The sequence below is a fragment of the Polyergus mexicanus genome, unplaced genomic scaffold, assembly GCF_030449975.1.
Source record: "Polyergus mexicanus isolate NDT 795.1 unplaced genomic scaffold, iyPolMexi1.0 SCAF_13, whole genome shotgun sequence".
Taxonomy (NCBI): domain Eukaryota; kingdom Metazoa; phylum Arthropoda; class Insecta; order Hymenoptera; family Formicidae; genus Polyergus; species Polyergus mexicanus.
In genome coordinates this window covers 6,309,638-6,334,206 of record NW_027223333.1, presented here as the reverse complement: position 1 = coordinate 6,334,206, position 24,569 = coordinate 6,309,638, and the positions used below count along the sequence as shown (strand labels likewise).

The following is a 24,569-nucleotide window of genomic DNA, read 5'->3' as shown; positions in this document are numbered from 1 at the left end:
ATTTTACTGAGGCGCAAAATAACGTCATAGGGGGAGAGGGGTTGAAGAAACGATGATCGTCGGAGCGTCGAGGGCTTCGCGCGACGTAACGACGACGGGTACGCAAGGAGGAGAAGGAAAGCAACTAAAGAGAGAGAGAGGGCGAGGGGGCAGAAGGAAAACGAGAACACGGGCCATTGTGCGAAAAGAATCAGGTACCGTGCGCGTATGCGTTTTCAGAAGGGGGTTCTTGCTCATGGCGCAACGCGGCCCCCGGGCTCTATCAAAAAGAAAAGGGGGTAGGAGGGGAGAAGAGAGAAAGGGAGGAAAGAGAAAGGGAAATAGTGGCCATACGTGAGCGAGTACCAAACGGCCCCCGCTTACTCTAACGAAAGAAAATCGATATGCATGATTCACGCACGCGAGAGCGTGTCGAAGGGGGTTGGAGGGGAGCAAGCGTGGCGCTCTTGCGAGGGGAGCAGAGGGATACAAAGAGAGAAAGAGAGAGAGGGGCAAAAGAAAGTCATACGACGAGGAGAAAGAGAACGAGGGGAAGAGGGGCCATACACTCTGGCAGCGCACTTCTCTTCCCTCAGCCGCCTCGTTCTCGAAGGGGAACGAGTCTCCATCGGGTGTAGTACGACGTAAAATAGTAGTACGCACACTATACCCAGACGCACGCACGTAATCCTATATGCGAATGTGCGAGCGCGCGCGCGCGCGCACCCGCTCCCGCGCGATAGGGAGGGATATGTTCCGCGATGCTACCCCCTCGGTCACTCGATCAGTCGTGTCCGAGGTACCCTCGCTGTCGCAAACTGTTATCGCGTTAACTCCGCGTCGCCGCGTGTTTTCTCGATCGGCGTGCACGCGCCACTTCTGATTAATCGAGTTTTCCCGCCGCAAGCGGAAAATGCCGCGATTTCGACGGATTCGTTATTCCGCGTGCGTGAAAACGTGTTTCCTGAATGCGTAAATCATGATCAATGGCATCGCGCAATCATGCAATCTTCATCACAAGATTGTATCAATTTCGATTTACATGTTATTATTTTTTACATGTTATTATTTATATATCGTATCGAGATGATAATTCGCGTTGTAAAAATTTCGAGAAGTATGCTCTTTCCGGGGAAGTGGGAAAAAATGTCGCGCGCGTAACGAAGAATCATTTTATCGAGTGCAATGTTTTAAAAAATATTTTGAAACGTTGTTTTAAATACATTGAAAATCTGATAGAAATCTGAGGAAGGTTTGTGAAATTATAGTGTTTTTTAAACATTTATACATCGTTTTTTCAAATAATTTATTGTCTGGAATTTTTATGCGCAGTTTACTAATTTCTAGCGTGCGGTTTGTTCCGTCAAAGAAAAATTTATTCGTGTAATCTAGAAGTATCGAAAAATATGAACAAAATAAATTTAGACTATTAATATCGACTGAGATTTCTGATGAAAGAGATTGTTCTTTTGATCTGAGATTTTACAAATTACACATAAAATATCAATTTTTCAAAAGATAAAAAGTATTAAAAATTAAAAATTAAATTCTACATCATAAATATTAAACTTTTTATCGTTATACAAAATATTCTTTCTAAGCAGAATTATTTAACCACGACGTAATTATAAACTAAAAATTCGCAAAAACATCTCGTTGCGTGTATAATTATTTATAAAAAAACGTTACGTTTAATACGATTATTAGAAATTTATTTTACGAGATCGTTTCTGGCAAAATTAGAATTTCCGAAATCCTTCGTATCATTCAAACATTCCGTATCGTCGAGATCGAATGTGGAACGAAGGCTCGTTGAAACTGCGACGAAACAATCTGAAGAGCAAAACATCCTCCGTCGACGCGGCTGCGCGCTTTCCCGCCACGAGGTATAATAACGTAGAAATGAATGGAAGGAATAGAGGGTGAATCAGCCCGCGAATATCGTTCACGTTGCAAAACACGCGTCGCTTTCAATAATCAAATAATCAGCACTAATTTCTGAATATTTCGGCGGTGTATGCGTGTGTGTATTTTACTAAACTCAGAGAAATTTTAAAATTAAAATATTAGTAATATTTACATCGCTGCACGTCTAATTTACAATGTATTTATATGTATTTATAGCGATTTAATGTAAAAATTAATATCCATACATTTGCGGGAATAAATACGCAAGTAAATCTTTTATTCTGTAAGGACTCGATTCGGAGGATTTGCACGATTATTATGTCTGCTCGAAGCCTGTGGTGCGAGTTACAGACGTTCTAATGGGATTACGGAAAAAGAGGGATGCGTGCTGATCGATTACGCGTAATTTTCCACTCGCAGGATCGGTATGACTCAGAAAATGCGATGCGTATATACGCGTGCGAGAAAAAAAAATTTGTGCAATGCATAGAGTCTGCATGACGTATCCCAGAGAACTAAATTTCTCTTATTCGCGAACACTTTCGACAATTTGGAATCGATTTTCTGCCAACATTTGCGTATAAATAGGAGACGATGAAAAATAGATGTGCCCCTCTTTTCTTTACGTCTTTTTTAATGTCGACCAGACTCTAATAAGTTTTTCGTTCAAAAGTTTCTTGTAAAAAATATATCAAGCCCTAAATATTAAAAAATGGTGAAAAAGAGAGTAATATTTTCTTTCCTAAGAGTAGAACAATAATTGATAGCAAAAAAAGCACGATGGAAAAGAATATTACAGATAAAAAGGGAGAAAGGAATCTGGAACTGTATCGATCCGCATCGTAATCGAAGGATCAAGGATTATAGCCCAACTGTCGAGAAGTCATGGAATAGTAATCGACCGGGTTCGTATCGTAGGGGGATATTTTGGAACAGGATGACTCGGTGTGTCTGCTTGGGAGCGGATTGAACAGTTCATGCAGGGGGTAACTCCGGGGATTTCGATGCAAGGCGTGCAGCGTCGCAAATCCAACGCGATGCATAACGTTGACGTGTCGCGTCTATTGATCTTCTTTTTCTCTCTAGTGTAACTATAATTTTTCTTCTATTTTTCTATATGATTTTTCTACACATATGTCTGTAATATATATATATATATATATAAATTTTTTTTCCTACAACTTTATATATATATTCCTATATATCTCCTTTGTCAAATCTACAGTTCTATTAATCCTCAATTATCTTAAAATTAATATTTACACATTCCATCGTTAGTTTTATCATCGCGTTTCATTTATTCTCTTTCAGTTTTGACTATTTAAGTCAAGAGTCAGATTTCATTACGTCCTTGGTTACTTTAGCCACTCTTATCTTTTTCTTCATCTCGATAAGTCACCTTCAAAGTATCCACAGAGTAACTGATCGCTGATAATGCAATTTAATTACATTATATTTTTCGATTCTGCACGCACAATGTCTCAAGGCATCTCTGATCTCAAAAAAAAAAAAGAATGAAATATATTCTATTCTATTCTCCTTTATTTCTCAACTCTGTTATAACTTGCAACTTCTTTCTTTTCCTCTCCCTTTCTCTTTTTGTTTTTCGCTTCTATCAATGTTAACACGTCGCGAGTAACATAAAAGAAGAAAACGGGAAAATGACGCCAGACCTGCGGTCGCGGGCGGATCTGGTTCAGAAACGAGATACGCCTGAGAGACCTGAGATGAACAAACAACAACGTGTCGCGTCTCCGCGAGATGATAAATAAACTAGACGCGATTGACGTCCGATAACCTGTTTATCGATAATCTCCAATCAACATGTAAGTACTCGATAAATTTATTTCATATACTAGTCGATTTTACAAAACATTCCGAGGACAGATTTTTCTTTCTGTTATATATCTTTGATGTTCGTTGAACTTTTAAATGTAATTTCTTTATTCGTTTTGATTGACAATTGAGTTATATAAGTTATCTGTAACGAATCGTTAGAAAGTTGTTGATTTCTTGACAAAAATTTGAGTAATGTCAGAAAAATCGACCACAGATTTATTCTCTTTAATTGAACTTTCTGCATTCGGAATAAAACAGATATATGTTTAGGTTTTTGGAAAAAGAAAAAGGGAAAGATAATAATTGCAAGGAAGTGTATAGAAAAGTTATAGTTAATATCAGAAAAAATTAGCAATCTTTTCGGCGATGGATAAATTCAGAATTTATTTACAAAGCCAATAAATAACGCTTAATTAATAAAAACTATTAGTGTTTCCATATTTTTCATTAACTTAACCTCATATTTGCACAAAAGAAATATACAGTCTGGAAATAATTATGGACAATTTTCCAAATTATTACGCCCCGAAAACTGAGCATGATAGTATTTCAGAGTCATGTCTCAGACACAGAATTAGCATTCTTAGACTAGATAATTTCAACTTTTACTAAAACTTTAGATTTTATTTTGTAACACAAAAATAGTTTTACTTTACGTAGTGACATCGAAATAACTCTATACACTCTACAATACATAAAACTTTATTTTTTCACTTTTTCCATAAAACTTTTCAGTCACGTACTTTCTAGCATCTGGCATATATTCCCATCGCGTTCTCCTTCGTTTTAACATTTACATACAAAAAACGCAACATGCGGATGCATAAGGATATACGAAAATCGGATTCGCTTCTATGGTTAATATATTTTCCCAATCGAGCAACACCTGCGTGTGCGTTGGAAAACGTGCGTTTACGCGAGCATCTGCTCTAATGCGCGATCTACTGGCCCATTTCCAGCTGCGTGTCCCGGAAGCAAGAGAGGCGTTCGCCCCAATTAATTATAAATTATCCAGGATGACGCGTCCCGAAAGTTTACCCCCTTTATCCACATCCCTTGGCCGACTGCGAGTCAGACTGCGAGCAGAAAGTACGAAGTAGAAGCTCTCAAACATCAACCAACAAATCCGACATCATTCGACAAAAATCACTTGAAGAAAAAATTATTTTCGAAAATTCTAGGAAATGGATGTTATTTGAAATACTTTTTTATATCACTTTACTTAATTTCTAGCAATATCTATAACGGTTTCATCTACATATCAATATATATAATCTGTGATACGCAAAATAGGAATAAATATTTTTGAAAAAATAATTCTTTAAATTTATGAGTAGCAAATCGATAATAAAGCAAATAAAATAAAATAAATTTAATTACTAGCATATATCAAGTATACTTAACGCAGTTAAAATGCACGTTAAATTGTTTGAAAACCTTCAAAAAGTATCTACAGTTATGAACAATGCGCAAAAGAGATGTATAAAAAGATGCGTAGATGATAATATAACCGACTTTAGTCACCTATCTCTCATCTCGTTAAAAATCATTCCAAGACAATAGATAAAACGGTAAAACTTGCTTTGTCGATCCAATCGCTTTTCTAAATAAAAAGTAGAGAGAAAAAGATTGTGACATAATAATATAATTTATCACACGAATATAGTTGTGTATTTTAAAAACTATTGATCCTGCATCGAGACGTTTGAATTAATCAAAACTGGTAGAAATTTAATACGTTATTCTGGAAAAATATTCAAAATATATCATATTAGTAAATACATATTACTAAATAAAATTGAATCTCTATTAATATAGAGAAAAATTGTATTCATATTGTTTGAAAAACATTGCAATAATTAAGTAAAACTTGTTTGAGATTTGTACAGCGATAGATATTTTTTTATCTACTCATTGTTATAATTTATATTGCGTAATTGTCGGTATATACCGAATTATATTTCGAGAAAATCGGGTGTCGAAAGACGAGTAAGGAAAAAAACCGCTATTGTACGCGTAGGGGAGGAACAGAAAGGGGACAAAAAGGAATGAAAGGAGACCACAAGTGGAACGAGAACAGAAGGCTATGTAATAGACAGAGGACGGTGGCAATTTGCACTCTGAGCAAAGAGAACAGCCGATATTTAGTATCCTGTCGCGTTATCACGCTCGAGGTACCCCGGAGTAAGAGGGAAACAGAGTCCGGAGATGACTGAGTGCTCGGTAGCGGGGGAGAAGGAGCAAGCGGAATATAAGGTGTAGACTTACTTTAGACTCTGCGATATGGAATTACCATACTTATATTCAGCTTTAATATTAAGTTACCACTTTGCTTTACGGCAAGTGAACAGGCCGCCTGCATATAGGAAGCCATCCGAGCGCTCCTGGGACAGTCCATCCCATCTGGGCCCACCTACGAATAACAACGTTCGAACAAGGAAAGTCTCGCTTATTATTTCCACTCGTAATATATCGATGGGCTTTTCTTTCTGCCATCAGTTGGAAATTCCTGTTTTTAAGAAAGCCTAGACGTTCGGTTTTATTTATAATCGTGGAATATGCATATTTGCTCGTTCTCCGTGTTATTCATCCCGAAGAGTAACCGACTTCACTTTCTTTTACCGGATGAAACAATTAAAATTCCGTAGTTTTCGGAGGCGAAAGAAGGTATGTAATTATTGTTTGATAAAGGAGTAATTGGGTTAAAGAGATATGATGTAAATATTCATTCTGTGAAATCAATCCCCCATCTTTGAAATTGGATATTGATCTCGAAATATCCGATTCGCGTAACATTCGATGACGTTTATCCTAGTTTTGCGGATCCTTGACCTTTCTCCGGGAAGATAGCATATCTCATATAAGGCTTCGCAATAATCCTATCTGAAAACTCACCGTGTGTGCGACGCGCTTTTTAGTTACGACGATAGAAAGTGAAAGAATTTTGCGCATATAAGAAGGTAGAGGTACTGACTTCTGTGCGTGCTGGGGTACGAGTTGGACTTCCTAGCACCATTAGAAATCAGTACTACTCTTCTTAGCATTCGGCAAAGCTAGACGAAGCGAGGCAAGATCGTTTTCTCGTTTTACGAGTGCGCGCGATCAAAAGTTGAGAAAGATCTTGGAGAGAGAATGTTGGCGGAGACTAACGTAATTCTGTGAGAATAATTAAACGCTTTCTTATTTTTTTTTTACTCTTCCTCATACATCATTTTTATATCTATACATATTCTTTTTTTATCTTTACAGTCACTAGTACGGCATTACGGCCGATACGAAGACGTAATATTTATACGTTGTTTGTGCGATATCCTGTCTTATTATTAAATTACAGCTCTTTTCACCAACCCTCTTGTGCGCGCGTTTCATTCCTCTAGTATAATGGTCGTTATTACAATATACAAGACATGAACAATGATCCTATCCCCCTAGTTGAGATAAATTAAGCACAGAGAGAGAGAGAGTTGTCTAAACTATTCTGCCCGTTAGATGTATGCCTGTAGTATAATTAACTATAATGATTAACTATGTAAAGAATGTCATGAAAAAACATTTCATAAAATATTTCTAATTGCTAATTGCGCGAAATTTGTAAATTTATTAACTTAGTTTTATCAATTCTTAGCTGACTTAAGAGAGCCCTCTCTAAAAACAAAATTGAAATATCAGACATTTGTCCAGTGAATCGTATACGATCGAATTTCAAAATATTGTTTACTTTGTTGCAATTATTTATACTAGGAGGGAACGTATCACATGGTTAGTTAATGTATGTTGTAATCTTTCGTACACACTTATATAAATATTATATACATACACACACATATACATACACGAAGTCCTATGAGAAGATAACATATAGGTAGAATATAAATCAGTAGTACTATATATCTTTTTCCTTTGGGAAAATTTCCGAAAATGCATTGTTTTTAGGATATCTCATTTTTTGAATAGTAACAGCAATAGGTTCAGGATAAGAACAATTAAGTGGAAAAACTGGCAGATAGGAGCTAAGACGCGGATATTTTCGCCTTTCCTTCTTAATTCTCATTTTTTAATATGTCAATATAGTGCACTTTTTTTCGATTCTTCGTGTAGAATTTTGATAATTCTGTTACAATTAAATCTAATATTTATACTTTTCTAAAATAAATCAGGTAACTCCAACTCTTTTTAATAGTAGTTGCGTTCGCGAATGAAAGATGTCGGAAAACTTTATTTTATAATAAAGAAAAAAATTACTAAAGGCAATTTCCTTTAAAAAAAAAAAAAAAAAAAAAAAAAAAAAAAAAAAAAAAAAAAAGTTTATTTTTTGACAAGAAAAAAAAATATCGGTTTGTACCCTATTTATATAGGACATTCTATATACATACATACATATATATGTGTTGTGTGTACATATATATAAACTTCGTATTTTGCGAGGAATAAATGAAATATTAGAATAAATAATTTTATATTCATACACAACTTGGAACTATACGGTAATGACTGTGGCGATGGCGTAGTAAGGGGTTACATGCTTATATACAATATCAAATTCGTTCGCGCGATGCACTCACCGTACAAAATGTAGCGCACAGCGGACCAGCCTTCCCAATGTCTTCTTATTTCGCGTGTCTGACGAAAAAGCAACGACATCGAGCATCCAGTTGAAAAGCAAGAAGATCAAGAACACTTGATACCCTCCTTATACGGCGCAGTACGTATCAATTAAAACAAAATGTTTTACGAAAGAGTCCGATGTGAAAAAAAGAATATAAGTCATAATTTTGCCAGTTAATAAAAGAAAAGGAATAAATGTCGGTCGATTTCAAATCTATAAGCGAACAATGTAATTTTATTAACAAAAGATGTAATTCGCATAAAAGTGAGTCAATATTTTTAAGAAAGTATTTAATATTTAGTCCATATACTTTCGACTTTGATCCGTCATGTTTTAACATTTTTAACTTGTATCTTTTCAAATGTCGAATATTGATATAGAAATCCAATTCTAAGAGAGTGCACAGTAACAGGTTGTACCGCCTGATAATTTAGCTCTCGACGTTTCAGCTCAACGTTTATTTAAAAACTCTTATAATTTCAGCTTTCCTCCAATGTGCGGACTCTTCGAGTACAGGCGCGAATGCAATTAATTCTTATCGGTTATGACTTATCGCTAGTGCATAATTAACGAGCAAGATTGGAACGATTTCACCCGAATGGGTTACGATGGCCGTCAAGCGACAACGAAGCCGACAACGAGAACGACGATAAGATTCTTGACGAATTTCCCCGGTGGTTAGGTGGATTCCTTGCTTCGATTGATCGCCTTAAGCCTCGTCCAGGTCTCGCCGAGAGCTTTCGCAAAATGATCATCAACTACGCAAAGAATATATAAGATAGATTGGTCCAGTTTAGACCATCAAGGAAACTAATCCGACATAGGCTGGATCCAAACAGTTCTACTTGGTCTATTTGCATGTCACACATTCTTAAACTTTGACTTTTTTATGAAACTTTTATAAAACGCGTGAAAATAATCAAATTTCCTACTTATTTAATCGATTCGAAATTATAAAAATATCTTTTCAGTATGAGAAAAATATCACAAAAAATTGTTTAATTTAGATATCTTATTCTTTTTCGTAAATCAAACCTGCCAATAGCGAATTAATCGCGTAAAAATCGCATTTCATAAGTAATAAGACGATAAATTGAATCCAGATCAAGTCTAACCCGGACCATTGAAAATACCATCATCCATGGTTGACTCAAGGCTGGATTTAGAGTGTTGTATCTATCCATCTACCCTTCTACTCCCTTTTCGCACGCTAAATTTTTATACTTACCGCTCAGGCCGGTTTCCTTGTCGGTATTAGTGGCATTAAAGACGGCCGCATACTCTTTCGGGCCCAATGATCGCTTGAAATGCTCGTCGATCGCAGGATCGCTGACACCACCCGCCGTCCTGATGCCGGTCCTCTGTCCACTCGCCGCAGTAGGCATCGCCGTCGGCGTAGGCGTCTCCGCCGTATCCTCGATCGTAGTGCCTAAACAAAAATACGAATCCCTTTCGTTAATTAACTCCAAATAAGTAGCGTTTCTGGCAGAGACAAGCAAAATTTATATTACGTTGACATTACTTCTAATATTTTTTACTATTAACATGTAATTACTTAATAATATATGTTCTATTATATGCATTTATATATATATATATATATATATATATATATATATATATATATATATATATATATGTATTTAATTATGTAATATTTATATGTGATTAGTTAGTACATATAAATCACATAGATTCAGAAAAAGATTTAGAATAAAAGATAAAAACCTCGCGAGAACATATAAAGAAATAATTTGCTAAAATTTCAATAAAATCTTTAAATTGCAGCATCTTTTTTAAAATGTATAAAAAAATCTATTATTTCTGATATTTGGGACATAAATTCGGAAACAATATATATTAATATCATATATATTAATATTAATTATGCATATGTTAATCATGTTTAAACTTCTTAAATAATATTTATTAATAATTTCTAACTGAGTATACTGAAGTATTTAAAATCAGCGTCGTTATGATATATTGTACTTCGGATTATCCATCATCGTGTTAATTCCATTCATGACTAATACGAGGATTAATGTTTCAGGAAAGCCTGCAAGCACGAAAGTATGCTGTCGGGATTAACCGTATATTCCCATTGAAAGTGGCCTCACATCTGCACGATATTTCGGTGCAGCGGGTATTGTCATGGAACGCAGGCATCCTTATGACGACAATAGGATCTCAGGGACGCGAGATGCTTAACGACATCGTCAAAATATCCGTTGTTAGTCGGAAACAGTCCGGTAAAAATACCGGACAGTGCGAAGTATGTAGATAACAATAAATTTATTATTTGTACAAGCTATACACCAATAGATTACATAATGACGATAAGGCAATAATCTTTATCGTTTCCGCAGACGATCTCTTCTTAAACTTACAATCAGAGAAATGACAATCATATCTTTTTATAACCAATCAGATTTTTTTTTTAATATTTCATTTTAATAATCTCGTTAACTAAATAAAATTATATTACAAATTAAAAGAGAGATTTTTTTTACTTATTTGCTTTCTCAATAATTAATTTAATTTTCTTCTGTAAATATCGAGTGTTGGAGTTGCTCTATAATTACATCTCGATTTCAGTGTTAGAGCGTTTTATTCTATTTTTTTTTTTATAAAATTTTAATAACATTACCAAAAGAAATTATATCGAGTAGACTCTATCGGTGTATCTATCAACTTTCTTCAATATCGAGACTTTGTATCACAACTCGAAATAAAATTAGAATCTCTCACATATTTCGTCATTGAAAATTTTATATCTTGATATCAAATATTTTTTTCTATCATTCGATCATTCGTTGAAACTCTAACGCTGAACTTGAAACTTTATCTTCTCATCGGTTGAATTAAGAAATGGTATCCTTGTCTTTCGTCAGTTGGAGAATTTTATAATCCAACATGAAACATTCTTTCTTTTTGGTGCGCGTAACTGATCTTTTACTAATATCTTTTTCTCTTTTAGGTGAGAAAAGCAATGCTTCTTCAGCAATGCTTACCGGATTGCGGCATGGTGGGGACAATCACACTCGGTCTGCTATGGTGATGATGCTGCCGCGCCGCCGACATATCCAACGCTTCGCTTTGAATCGGATCTTTCCTACGCTCCTTGCGCCACGCGCTGCTCGGCTTTCGTTGTAGATTCGTCGTTTTCGGTCTCTCCTCTGCAACACACAAAGCACCGAAGATGCTACTGTGAATGCACACGGATTAACGACTCGATGATTCTACCAGATGAAGAGATGATCAAGATGGATTTTTTCAAATCTTATGTTATTTCTTGAGAATCTTATACCGATCACGCTCGGTCTGCTGTAATTATCGTGCCAATGATATATTCACTACTCCGAATCGAATTCTTTCTACGTTCTTTGAATTCGTCTTGCTCCAATTCAAGTAATATAAGATAATTCGTAGTGTCGAGAGGATAGGATTATAGCACGAGACAATTCGTATAATTCTAAAGCGAGGGTATGCACGAGACGTACGATTCTAAACCTTCGAGAAACACTGACTTATTTTTTCTCCTGACACTTTGTTTCGTCTTACTGTGAAACGGAAGAGGAATGCCACGCATGCGTATTACTACAAATACAGGGTGAAAGCGAGGGTAACGACAGATGAGCTATAAGAAAACATCCGTTGTAAATATACTTGAATGTAATAAAGAACACACACACACACACACACACACACACACACACACACACACACACACACATACACATAAATCAATATAAACGTAAGAAAGAGACGAGCAAACTTGATCAGGCATTAATGATATCAACATTCAATACATTTCATACGTCGAATGAAAAACACGATGTATATGTTTAAAGCAGCTTGGAGTTGCGTAAACAAAATAGATTGGTTATTTCAATACATAATAAAATGTTATATATATTATATCGCTACCGGATGCGAGAATATCGCCAAAACTTAATTACGGAAACTTATTGTTAGTATAAGTCAGATTAGAGAAAGAATAATGATAGTTTCACGGTCGAACCTTCGTAAATCTTTCTTCTTTTGATACCTGTATGGTTTTTTTTTTTTCAGTATCGGCAAATACAATACTGAATCTTTCGTATTGATGAGCTTTCTCTCTTTATGTTTATTTTTTACACGGGATGTAATTTTTTGGCGTCATTTTGTTTACGTTATAAGAAAAATGAAATTCAAAATTCTAGGCGCGTCCTTGTAATAAGTTCCATTATAGATTGAAATTTATAAAATCGCCGAAGTTCGCTCATTTCCTCGCGACGAGGTATCTAGAATTGGAAAACCGATCTAACAACAACCCTTCCCTGCAATCGATAGAGAAGAAGCAGGAAAAGAAGGAGGACGAAGAAGGGGGATGATAAAAACGAGTCCGGTTCCCAGGATGGGCAGGAAGTGCCTAATAATCGTGAGAGGCTCATCAGGAAGATGTTGAAACTGGTTTAGAGGCACGTAGGGAAAAGATGAATGGACCGAAGAGATGAGCGGGGCGAGAGGGTTTCCTCCATCTGCTAGTCGATTGACTTCTCGATAAGTCCTGCTGATAATTAACAAACGAGCATATGACTCGTGTACCTTTATCGTCAAATTATAGAATATATAGCTGGCTCTATCCAGCGAATGAATCGAGATCATTAAAACTCTCCAAAATTTAACATAAGAGACAAAATAATTGAACATTCATTCAACGTCTAAATCTATACATTATTAATTGTTAGTTCTTATCAAATTATACTGTACAAATCTCTTCGCCGATTAGTCCTGAATGCGGCAAAGAAACATCTCTAATTCATTATTAAACTCAATTTTAAACTTTATGGGATTATGTTTCTTTTAATTTGCATTTCATTTTCTAGACTTTCTCAGAGTTCTCTTTTATTTTCTATCGCGTTCTATAGAGTAACATACCTTCCGATTTGCAAATCAGTCGAAGACTGTCAATGTTACGCCACGGTTGCCAGAGACGCCGTCTCTTGAATGGGATCTCCATGTTATCGGCCTTGAGAGCATTAATTGCAAAAGCGAGTCAAATTAAGGGGACCGCCTTTCCTTACGAGAGATCGAAAGTGATTGATCTTCCGACGAGCAGAATCACCGTGAAAGTTTATTGTTCTTCGGACGTATGGAATGATATTCTTTTCTCGAATCAAGATCTCGGTTTATTCGGAGAAGCTTCTTCAAAAAACAGCTCTTTTTTTATACTCTTCAAAATTGTTCGACAAAGTTACAATTGTTTTTAGAATAATTTTTACTTAAATTTAACGTATAAAAACGTAGTGAAAAAATAACTTTTACATTAAAACTTTTTAGAAGACATATCGCTCGACGTATTTTTCGAAGCACTTTGTCACTTTCATCTTCGAGATGAAAAAAAATTACAATACGATTTGCACATTAAAAATCTCATTCTTAAATAAATTCATTTGCGTGCTGATCACTTTTTTCTTTTTTTCCAAAATTTTTACAAACGCAAGGTATCACGCAAAGCATTTTTGTTCTCGAAGACGGCCAATCACGCTGATCACAGAATGGTCGATGCGGTGCAAAATAATCAAAATATCAAAGAAAAGATCACGTGAAGAGTTGAGACTGATTGGAAGTAAGAAGAAAGCAACAGGCAAAATCGGAGAAACGAAGAAAGAAGCGAATTCGACGAGAGGTTTATATATATTGAGAGTACGAGATAAAATGCGAAAAAGCCACAAAACGCAGGAGCTGCGAAAGAGTGAGACGCGCATTCGCGGAGAGAAGCTGCGAGGAAGAGATTCACAATCGAGGAGTGCAATCACGAAATGCGCACAATGTTCCAGGACAACGACAACAGCGACGATGAGAAGAAGCCGCGAAGTCCTTCAAAACGCGCGTCCCTTTCAAAGGCACACTCGCGGGGTTTCGTGGATGCGTCTCTCTCATGACTGTCTTAAGATTCATTCATTCATCCACCGCCGCCTCCTCGGTTCGTCGTTCACCGCATTCTCCCCTCTCGCCGTCCACGTGAAACCGAAGGAGGTTGCTTTTTACACATACAAATACGCTGACTCGCGTATACACATATATAAATGTACAGCATCTTGCACGGATACATCGCGAATTTAAGTGTGTATTTGTAAAGTGGATACTACAAACGAGCGCGCAAAACCAACTCGATTCTCTTGTTGCTTTCTCTCTCAGCCTCTCTATCTTTTTCTTTCTCTCTCGTATAGCATACTGGGTGTGCCGAGATTCGCACATTAACATCCATTGATTATTTAAGATTCGATAAAATGATAAAAATATACTAAAAAATTCTTCGAAATCCATCCTATTTGCAATTTTTATATCTTTAAAACATTTTTAGGCGAGTCAAATGTAAAAATAAAAAATGCTGTAGTGCGATTAATAAATAAAAAATATTCTAAAATGTTATCGCGCATATAATATTGCGGATGTAATTGTTTTAAAAAACAATTTAAATATGATTTTATTAAGAAGATCGAATTCTTAAGTCGAAGATCACATATGGATGATAAAACGAGCAATTTTGTACGACCCTTTATATACCACGCAAATATTATACGATAAAAAATCGGCGCATCGATGCGATGCACGCACGAATGCGTGATAACGACGGAGAGAGTTTATTTTAATTCTCTCGATATCCATGTACTATCATTATCACGCATCGACTTTGTCGCCAAGTCCGCGACTTTCGCAAAGTTGCTAACTTTTCACATAATTTTTTAACAATAACAGGGCAAAATAAATTATAAAAAATATATATAGAGAATGTGTGTGACAATTATGCAACTTAACATTCATTCATTCGTATAGAAGGTCTACTTAATTTGTATCGTAAATAAAATCAATAATTTTATTCATTCGATCTATTATATTCGAAACAAAAGTATAAAATGCAACAGAGAATTTAAGCAGCCGATGCATATTTTGTTTGAAACCCTCTGATAAAATGTATCGACGTAAGCGGAGGACGGACGGACTTACTCCGTCCAAGAATAAAAATTCAAGATCAGCAAATGCGCATTCACGCGCGGAGCTGAACACGTGTATTTAATCTACAAGCTTTAATACGCAGAATCGCACGATTATAAACGACGACTGTGCGGAACCGTTGTTACAACATTTCGAGGTATTATTCAACAAGCATAAATGGAATCAGAATTTGAATTACACGATCGTCTTTTGACGACAAATGGCAAACCAATAACTATCTTATTAATATTTATAATATTAATTATATATATATATATATATATATATATATATATATATCATTATATAATTAATACTAATTATCATTTATGTTTCTTTTTCAGACTACATAAATTTTATTAAAAAATTGTTGTGCTGCTAATTAGCAGAGAAATGTAATAATTTATATAGTTTCGAATCTGGCAAAATATATTTCAGATATACACATTATTGACTTTTCAAAATATAGTATCAATTAGAGATTGAAGATACATACTTCAAACATTTTATTGTATAACTTAAATATATTTGCATATGTTCATTGTTGTACTCCTTATTTCAGCAATCGCGCAAAAGCGTTCGGATCATTCTGCGAAGACGATTTCGTAAGGGGACTGACTGAATACAAAGCGAGGAATGCGATTGCTCACCCGCGATCGTATGATCGATTCCGTATAAATACGATTGCGGATTGGATTGTAACCGAGATAGTAACAGTACGTTACAATCGCGAATTTTTTTTATGTCAGGTAATGGCATATTGCATTATGATTAGGCACCTGCGATAATAATAGACGATACCTATGGCGATTCGCCGCAGCTTGCATACAAACGAGCCTGGTTAACGCCATCGTGCACGCGCGCGAAATATAGAATGACTATTAAACGAATTATGCGAGGAATGTCGACGGCATGTCAAGTAGTTCGTCGCTGTTTTTAAAGTCTGTGCATTTCGCGCGAATAACTTGATCGCGTTACGTCGCGCTAAACCGCATATCCATCATATCATTTACATATAATTCGAAATTTTCTGGAAAAGACAAAGGGAAAGATCGCAGCAATCTTTTCGAGAAAATGAGCATGACAGAATTAAAAGAAATGGACTTCATTATAAATTAGAAACGTTTCGATTTTTTCATTTTTAAATAAGGCGCAGCCAAATATTAAAGCACAGAAATTTTCAGATTGGAAAATTGGAAAATGATATATTGATACTTGATATATTGATATATTAATACTTTATACTTAATGGATATGCGTATTTTATTTTATAGCGCAGATTACTTCATTTGTCTAAAGACAATCATTATATAATAAAAAAACACAAGTTTTTTCAAATTTGTTTTTAATATTCTAAGAATGAGTTTAATATATATATATATATATATTCTAAGAAGAGTTTAATGTAGTTTAAAATCATAGAACATACTGTTTAACATGTGTTCAAAACAATAATAAAAAGAGTAGATGTTGCAATTTAAAAAAAGGACAAAGCTGTTTGTCTTTTAATATTTAATTTTTTTTATCAAATTTCCTGATTATTTATATTATTATATTTTTTCACATAATTTTGATAATATCTAATAATGTAAAATAAAAATAATTATAAATTATCCGCATTGTAATATTAGATAGCATGTCTCTTATATCATCTGTAAATGTGAAATAATTTCTCTCTCTAGTTGAAATATATTTAATATAAAATAGAATAATATATAAGAATGATTAACTTTAATATTTTAATTTAATTATTATTATATTTGTTTTAAAATTTTAAAGTTCAAGGAGAATAAATGGAGTGAGATACGATCAACTTTTTTATAATCACGTATTACAAATATTAATCTAGATTAAAATGAGAGTAATTTCGTCTCTCGACGGCCAAGGATACTTCGACGAGAAGACACGTTATTAGAAATTCTGATCGCGCGAATCGCAAAATATTCCATAAAAGTATAAACTGACCTTGCACCATCGTCGCCGCTCTGGAGAGGACGTCCAAGGCACTCTCGACAGCGGACATATCTTCCCTTCTCCTTCGTTTCGTCTGTTCCAAATTTTTCCTCCTTTTCTCTCTTTCTTCTTCTCCCTCTCCTCTCGGGTGTCACCCCCCGCGCGAAATTCACATGCACCCTGACAGCGGTTCGCGAATTCTCACTTTGCTCCACTGCGTACAGCTGCCTCCTTCGTCGCTGTTTTCGCGGCAAGGATACGTCGTCCTTGTCCTCGTCTGCTTCCACGTCGCGAAAGAAGGCGCTCTCTGTATCTGTATAGGGACAGAAGTCGAACTATAACTGTTTGGGGCCTTCCTCGTGACCGCGAAGGCGGCGCAAATAAAGTAAAACGGGGATTAAAAAACGTGACATTGTCTGTGGAATGCGGACTCCTCACCGCCAACACCTCTCCTCCTCTCGTAGGACTCCCCACCCCCGCAATGCTCTCTCTCTCTCTCCTTCTTTCGCGGGATCTCTCTTCTCGCGTGCCACGTACTTAGCAACAGGATCGACACGTTCGCGCAAAATAGAATCAATCAAATACCGATTGATAATCGTTTTAATTAAATATATGGTTATAATGATATTTCTAACGACATATTCCTTGACCACTTAAGAATCGATTTTTCTTTAGCGATTATTAAATAATGCAATTAATACTGATAGCTCATTCTTTTTTTTATATTAAGTCTCTTGATATCAAGTCCCTAATTAATCGCATTCTTTTTTAATTGTTATTTTCTTAATTATTAACGCTTAAAATGTTTAAAAAATATTTAGAAGATTACTACAGACGTTTAAAACTAACGAAAAATATTTAGAAGCCTGGCAAATTATGATAATTTTCGAATTTATTTTCCATTCGTTGCTCGAGATCTTTAGGCAAACTTTACTGATATATATTTCTTATACATTCTTTTCAAGTTGCAAACATCTGACAGTTTTACATTAATGAAGAAAAGCCAACGTCTAAATAACTCGACAAATATACAAATATTATCTAATATTCTTCTGAAAAATGCAAAGATATAAATATAGAAAATAGTATATAATAGAATTGGCACAGTGTTAGCATACATTACTTAAATATCAAAACACGGCAGATTATCATTATTACTTTTATAAAATATGCATGTAATAAACAATAAACATTTATGTGTGTTTCACGATTTCTCATTAATATACAATTTTTAATGGAATTCGGAAAGAATGCATATGCATCGTTATAATTAGCATAATGAATTAAGTAAAATTTAATTAAATTATATATTTTAGAAAACCCTTTGTATGCGATATGTAATTTACATCAATATTACAATCTCTGGATTAAGATTTCTACTGATTTTTTTTCAGATTTCCTATACACGTATATGAACTTCGAAAGCATAATATTTTTAATAATTTAATTTATCGATTTCGTTTTTTGAAATCTTTTTTGATGTAAAACAAAAAGGAAGCCTAGTATATAGTCATTTCCGGTATTCGCTCTTATTTTAAATAGAAAAATGGTATTTTCGAATTTGTTTGAAGGAAAAGAGAATTGTCGATTGCTAGTTCGAGCCCCTCGCTACTTGTATCACGGCCTCTCTCATTCCTTACCATCCTCCTCGCATGCTTTTCCCACTTCTCGCAACACTACCGTACGGTCGACATCACGATTCTATCATAACAATATAAACAACCTTTCATCCGCCTCCCTTCCGCTCCACGCATTATTCTCTTTCCGGTATTTTAGCCTTTTCTTCTTGTTTTTTCCGAAGCATTTTGTGCAAACTGACAGAAACGAAACGATTTCATTTTCCCTTTCTCTTATTGCTTTAATTCGTTAAAATATATTTTTAATTTCCCACTAACAATGAAAAGTAAAATGCTTAATTTCATTAATAGAATAAGAAGATTGTAATAAGGAAATAAAAGCAAATTTTTAAAATATCCAGAATTAGAAGAGAGATCAACATTTGACATTTAAAGATTATAAATCTCCCAATTCGAGAATTATTAATTATTACTTTGCTTGCTAACTATTATTTTACTGATTTATGTTAATTATTAATTATTATCAACTTTTACAAATCTAAATTGTCTAAATTATTAATACCAAATTCTTTAAATTTGCCATCTCTTCGAAAGAATTCTACGAGACACCGCCCGATTCCGCGCGTGTCGTATGTTTGTGGAGTTCCTCGCGTGATAAAACAACGAGATAAGCTTGAGGATGAATCTGGTTTTTACAAAGGCGTGCCGTTCCTCGGCCGTGCCCCTTCCTCCCGTTTTTTTTTTTTTTTTTTTTTTTTTTTTTTTTTTTTTTACGAGTAACGCATAGTGTAAACGTTTTATGAATCACGCGTCGTCTCAGCTGTCGTACTATTTAAACGAAAGGACGGCCTAAATAAAGTGTATCGCGTGCATGCAAAAATCGCATGTATATGTAACGTCATTTATACGAAATGACGCGTATTTATAAACATGAATTGATGTAAGAGAGATCGGAATTCAGACACGTAAAACTTTTAAAATTCTAAACACGCAAAATTTACAATTTCGATAAATAGTATTTTAAACATTTTAATTTATCCTTGTCAATTTTTTCGATCTCATTTATTGGGGAAAAAATTTGATTTTTTTTTTTAATATATTATTTCGTAATTCTCTATGGATTATGTATGATTTTGATATTTGTGGAAATTTTCGTTCAACTATATTTTCTTTGTCGTGAAAATAACTGATTTTCATACTTATATTATCTCTGATCTCTAGTATTATGTGCATTCTGTAATTTATAAAAATTAGTACAAGCTAAATAAAAATCACAGAAAAGAAGTAAAAATCATGTTTGAATTAGAAATTTATAAATAAATATTGAAAATTATATTTAAAAAGGTATATAAAATTAGATAAAATTTAAACTGTTAAAAGTATATTTTTACTAAGATATATAGAATATAAAAGAAAAACTTGAGTTTTCTCTCTATTCTCGCGCAGATCTAACAATGAGTTATGACCGTAAAAATTTAAACCGTATATTTAATATGATTTAATTAGCCAGAACGTGTGTTAAATTAACGGTGTGTGTGTGTGTGTGAGCCACAGAGAGAACGGTGAATCTTCGCGCCTTCGACTAACATCACGCACGCCACTCTAACCACTCGATCGGCGAATTCCCACGCGACGTGTTATCTCGGTCGAAGATTCGATCGAATAAATACACAGGGTGTCTAAGGATTAGTGTCTCTATAAAACACTAGAAGAAATGCTATCAATATCGAAACGTTTATATAGCTTTCAAATTTCATGAACGCAAACACTGGAGACCCACTTATACAATATACGACAAATACTTTTTCTATTTAACTATAAATAAGCTTATTTAATAAAAGTTATATTAATATGATTCTAAATTTAGAATTACAAAACTATATAATGCAATATTATAAGCAGCTGTTTAACACCGCTAATATGAGCATACATGTATAATTTATTTTTAGCGCTTGAAAAACGCTTGTCTTTTTCGGATCGTGTTTTTGATTCGACGATTAATAATAATTTAATCGAATTCATTAATATTAAAAATCATAAACTCTTGCAGTATAAGACCCTGCAAAGTTTCCGCTGAAGAAAAATTGATTCCAAATTCATGGATTCGTAATCTGTAACTGTGCACACACCCTGTATATATGCGTACATATATATACGCACTGAATAGCACGTGGTATGCGGGCGATTATACACGCGACTGCGGAGCTCGAAACCGCCGATCGAGATTCCTCGTCGAACATTCTCGTTGACGTACTCGCGAAAAAAAAATTGATTCGAGTGAGAATTATCTAAAATTTCAATACATTTAAACCCGCTGTCTTAATTATTCCTTTGATTTGTTTGCGATATTTTAAATATAATTTTCATCGACATTAACTTTTATTTTTAAGTATTTATCTTAAATGAAACAAAAATGTGTGCGTAATTACCGTTATACAACATATAATTTATACAAATAAATGTACATTTTATTTGAATTATATATGTATATCTAAGAAAAATAAAAAAAATTGAATAAAATAAAAGCATATTTTACAATCGCAAATATTTTCTGCACAAATTCGTTAAAAAAATGACGAGATTACACAAAGTTCAATTTGTAAACTTTAAGATTAATAAATCGGGACTGTGTTATTCAACATATAAAATATGATAACAACATTACGATAAATGAACTGCCATCGTGACCTCATGTGTTAAGAATTCTAATTTTATTACGACAGGGAGACAAAAAGATTACAATAAAACTTAAAAAATTTTGATCATCGTACACCTACAAAAAAAAAAAATCCTCAGAACACAAAGAAATATACTGAACAGCTGCAAGGAAATTCAAACACAAAGAAATAGAGTCAGGGTCCATCTATATAAATTTCTAAAGAGATCTATTCGGCTGTTGGCGTAAAATCAGCATTCCAATGTAATAACAATCGCTTTTCCCCAAACAAAGATCAGTATAATTATCCGAGAAAAGTTCGACGCACTCGATGGAATTCCAAACGCGAGCATGTTCCACCGAACTTTTACACACCGCATATGAAACGTCAAATATCACTTTTCTCTGATTTGCTCGAATATATTCGGATGTTACATTTTTATTACAGAACGTAAAAATATAATAAAAAGTATATAATAGAAGAAAAGGAATATATAAAATTACATATATGTACAACGTTTTCACACATGAAGAGCGTATTTTATTTCCATTGTTATATATTAAAAATAGAATAATGTCTTGAAAAATTTAACGTAACTATATGTATGGTCAATTTTCTACAAAAATATCCGACGGATTAATAATTAAAAATCATTTACGCTAATTTTTTGGAGAAGGAATAAAAATATCAGCCCCGCAAATTTAATCCTTTATATAGATTTCTCCGCGTCGCGTCGCGTGTACTTACTACACTTTACGCATTCAAAACGGAATCGACGCAACACGCTCGTTTTCGAATGGAAATGAAACGAGAGCGATAAAAGAAATCTAGAAAAATAGAGAAAATACGCAAACGCGAGATAAATTGTATCAAATGCAAATGATCGTGAACAAACGTAAAAATTATTTTCGCGCGAGAAATCCGATCTCGTTCAAACGATACCGGTTTCGACGAGTTTCGCTCGAACTCCGCTTCGAATTCGTCGAACGTGCAGATAGGACGAGCTCGCGAATTCCGCGATAAATCCCAACGTTGCGGAATGCTACTTCTCCCCGAGAAATACAAACGTCGTAAACCATTTTGAAACGCTGATACTCCCTTCTCGTGCGAATAACAACGCCGTGGAATTTGGTATATCTTGCGCCCGATATGTGCCGAGTCTTGCATTTCTCTTTATGTATCGACTTGCAATGTGTGATATGGTTTTTTTGAAACAACGATTATTCTCGTCGACGTCAATGATTCTCGAGCGTCGATCATGCAAAACGCGATTTTGCCACAAAAACTCTAAAAGCGAGCGAAATGTCAACTCGCACGCTCGTCGGGGTCTCGGAATTATTTTCTTACGACACGATGATCTTTTTTTGAAGGACAAAAAGTGTGCGTGCGCGAAATCGGTAAATACATATATATACCTGCTGTGAAATTCCTTGACAAACAAGACGACGAAGAGACGGGCGCTCTGTCCTCTGTCGGCTCTCTCGCGCGCTTTCTCGGTGATTTCGAAAACAGCCAACTTCATGCAATCGCGCGCCAGCTTTTCGAATTTTCGCTCGTCGAGGATTGATCGCCGACTATATTATTCGAACGTCGCGAGTGTCGACAAGGACAATGACGACGACGACGGACGCTTCGAGAGCGCTACTCCGCGCGGGTCGTCGGCGCCGCCGCGCGGCGCGTCTCTCGACGTTCGCGAGGAATCAATAGAGGAATCCGGCATAGTGTAAAAGAATAAAAAAAAAGAGGGGAAAAAATAACGAGAAAGAGATAAAGAGAGAGAGAGAGAGAGAGAAAAAATGTGCGCATTCTTCGGAAGATTCGCGCCGACACGTCGTATCTTGCCGTATCGCTTTATTTGACGTGTGTATATATATTCACGTACGTATGTACGTGCATATACGTATGTTCGTGTTATGCTTTACTCACCCGTGGACACACTCGTCGCACTGCACGCGAAGGCCCGTGCGATTCTCACGTCGTGACACTCCTACGCCGTGTGTTGACACTCGGTCAAACGTGACGTCGATAGCTCGGCACCCTCGTCGCCGGCGCGTCGTACCGCCAGCGGGGACGCGTTTTCATCGAAAACGACGAAAATCTAATGGCATGCGGGCGGGTGGACGCGCGCGGCCCGTTTGACACCGACAGGCAGGCTTCGGCTGTCCATCCCCTTCACCCCTCCGTCCCTCGTCGCGCTCGAGCATTACGCTGGAATGCGCGGTATGCGGCGCGATCGTCGCGTCCTAACGGCAAAACCGCCAACTGACGCCCGCTGCGCGTCGCGGTATTGTAAATACGCCAACGAGAGTCTTGTCGCCACAACGAACATCACCTGGCGATTATACGCGGAGTATTGATATCTTGCGACAAATGTATAATGTATATATGTATATATATATACATACATAATTAGAATGATTGTGGAGCGGACGTCCTGCTTTCCGAGAATGTGTCCTCCTTCTCCAAGTGTTTTCATATGTCCTAAATTCCTTTAGAATGTTTGTCCTAGTTTTGTATTTATATAATAATAATAATAATATATATGATTAAAGATGTAGACATATATATATACTTTTTGCTCTCTTTGAATCGTATCGCTTGACGCTTATACATTGTTCTACTTTATTTTTAGCAATATTTATACATACGTGAGAAAACGCGTACGGGATATATACGGGTGTAATATGTTGTATATTCACATCTGTAAACACATGTACACACACACAAACCTGCGCATAATACTTGACGATAAAAAAGTTATATATTATTTTGATTTAATAATAAATATAAAAATACATAAAATTATAATTAAAGAACATTATAATTGGAATTAAGACTTCGTTTCTCTAACTTTGCTTTTTTTGCCAAAAATGGCAATGTCCTACTTTTCTTCTTGCCGTTGTCTTAGTCGTACACGAAAAAATGCGGTCATTCCACTTATAGGGATATAAATAATATATATACAACAGAGATTATTCATGCATATAAATTAGACTTGTATTACGTATACTTTCGGAATCGATAATACTTATAACTATGTCGAGATATGATATGAAAAAATTTTTC

At 35.2% G+C, this 24,569-nt stretch overlaps 1 protein-coding gene across 3 annotated transcripts; it reads right to left on the bottom strand.

Moving 5' to 3' along the window:
* Positions 1-8,053: 8,053 nt before the first annotated feature.
* LOC138938863 (transcription cofactor vestigial-like protein 4) lies at positions 8,054-23,986 on the bottom strand. 3 transcript variants are annotated; one of them, XM_070306209.1, is made up of 6 exons: positions 23,909-23,986; positions 23,430-23,835; positions 17,282-17,582; positions 11,347-11,511; positions 9,561-9,761; positions 8,054-9,090 (listed from the first exon to the last, which is right to left on the bottom strand). In XM_070306209.1, exons 3-6 carry the CDS (start codon positions 17,337-17,339, stop codon positions 9,011-9,013), a joined length of 504 nt encoding a protein of 167 aa, XP_070162310.1. In that variant the 5' UTR covers positions 17,340-17,582; positions 23,430-23,835; positions 23,909-23,986; the 3' UTR covers positions 8,054-9,010. The 3 variants fall into 3 exon arrangements, with proteins under 3 accessions (XP_070162310.1, XP_070162311.1, XP_070162309.1); XM_070306210.1 differs by lacking the exons at positions 23,430-23,835; positions 23,909-23,986 and adding an exon at positions 22,919-23,161; XM_070306208.1 differs by lacking the exons at positions 17,282-17,582; positions 23,430-23,835; positions 23,909-23,986 and adding an exon at positions 13,256-13,471.
* Between the last annotated feature and the right edge of the window lie 583 nt (positions 23,987-24,569).

Coding starts and splice junctions, on each gene's coding strand:
- LOC138938863 (XM_070306208.1), bottom strand. CDS start 13,337: ATGGAGATCCCATTCAAGAGACGGCGTCTCTGGCAACCGTGGCGTAAC. Junction 9,762..11,346: donor CCCCACCATGCCGCAATCCG/GTAAGCATTGCT, acceptor ATTTTTGTTTAG/GCACTACGATCGAGGATACG. Junction 9,091..9,560: donor CAAGGAAACCGGCCTGAGCG/GTAAGTATAAAA, acceptor TTCTTTGCGTAG/TTGATGATCATTTTGCGAAA.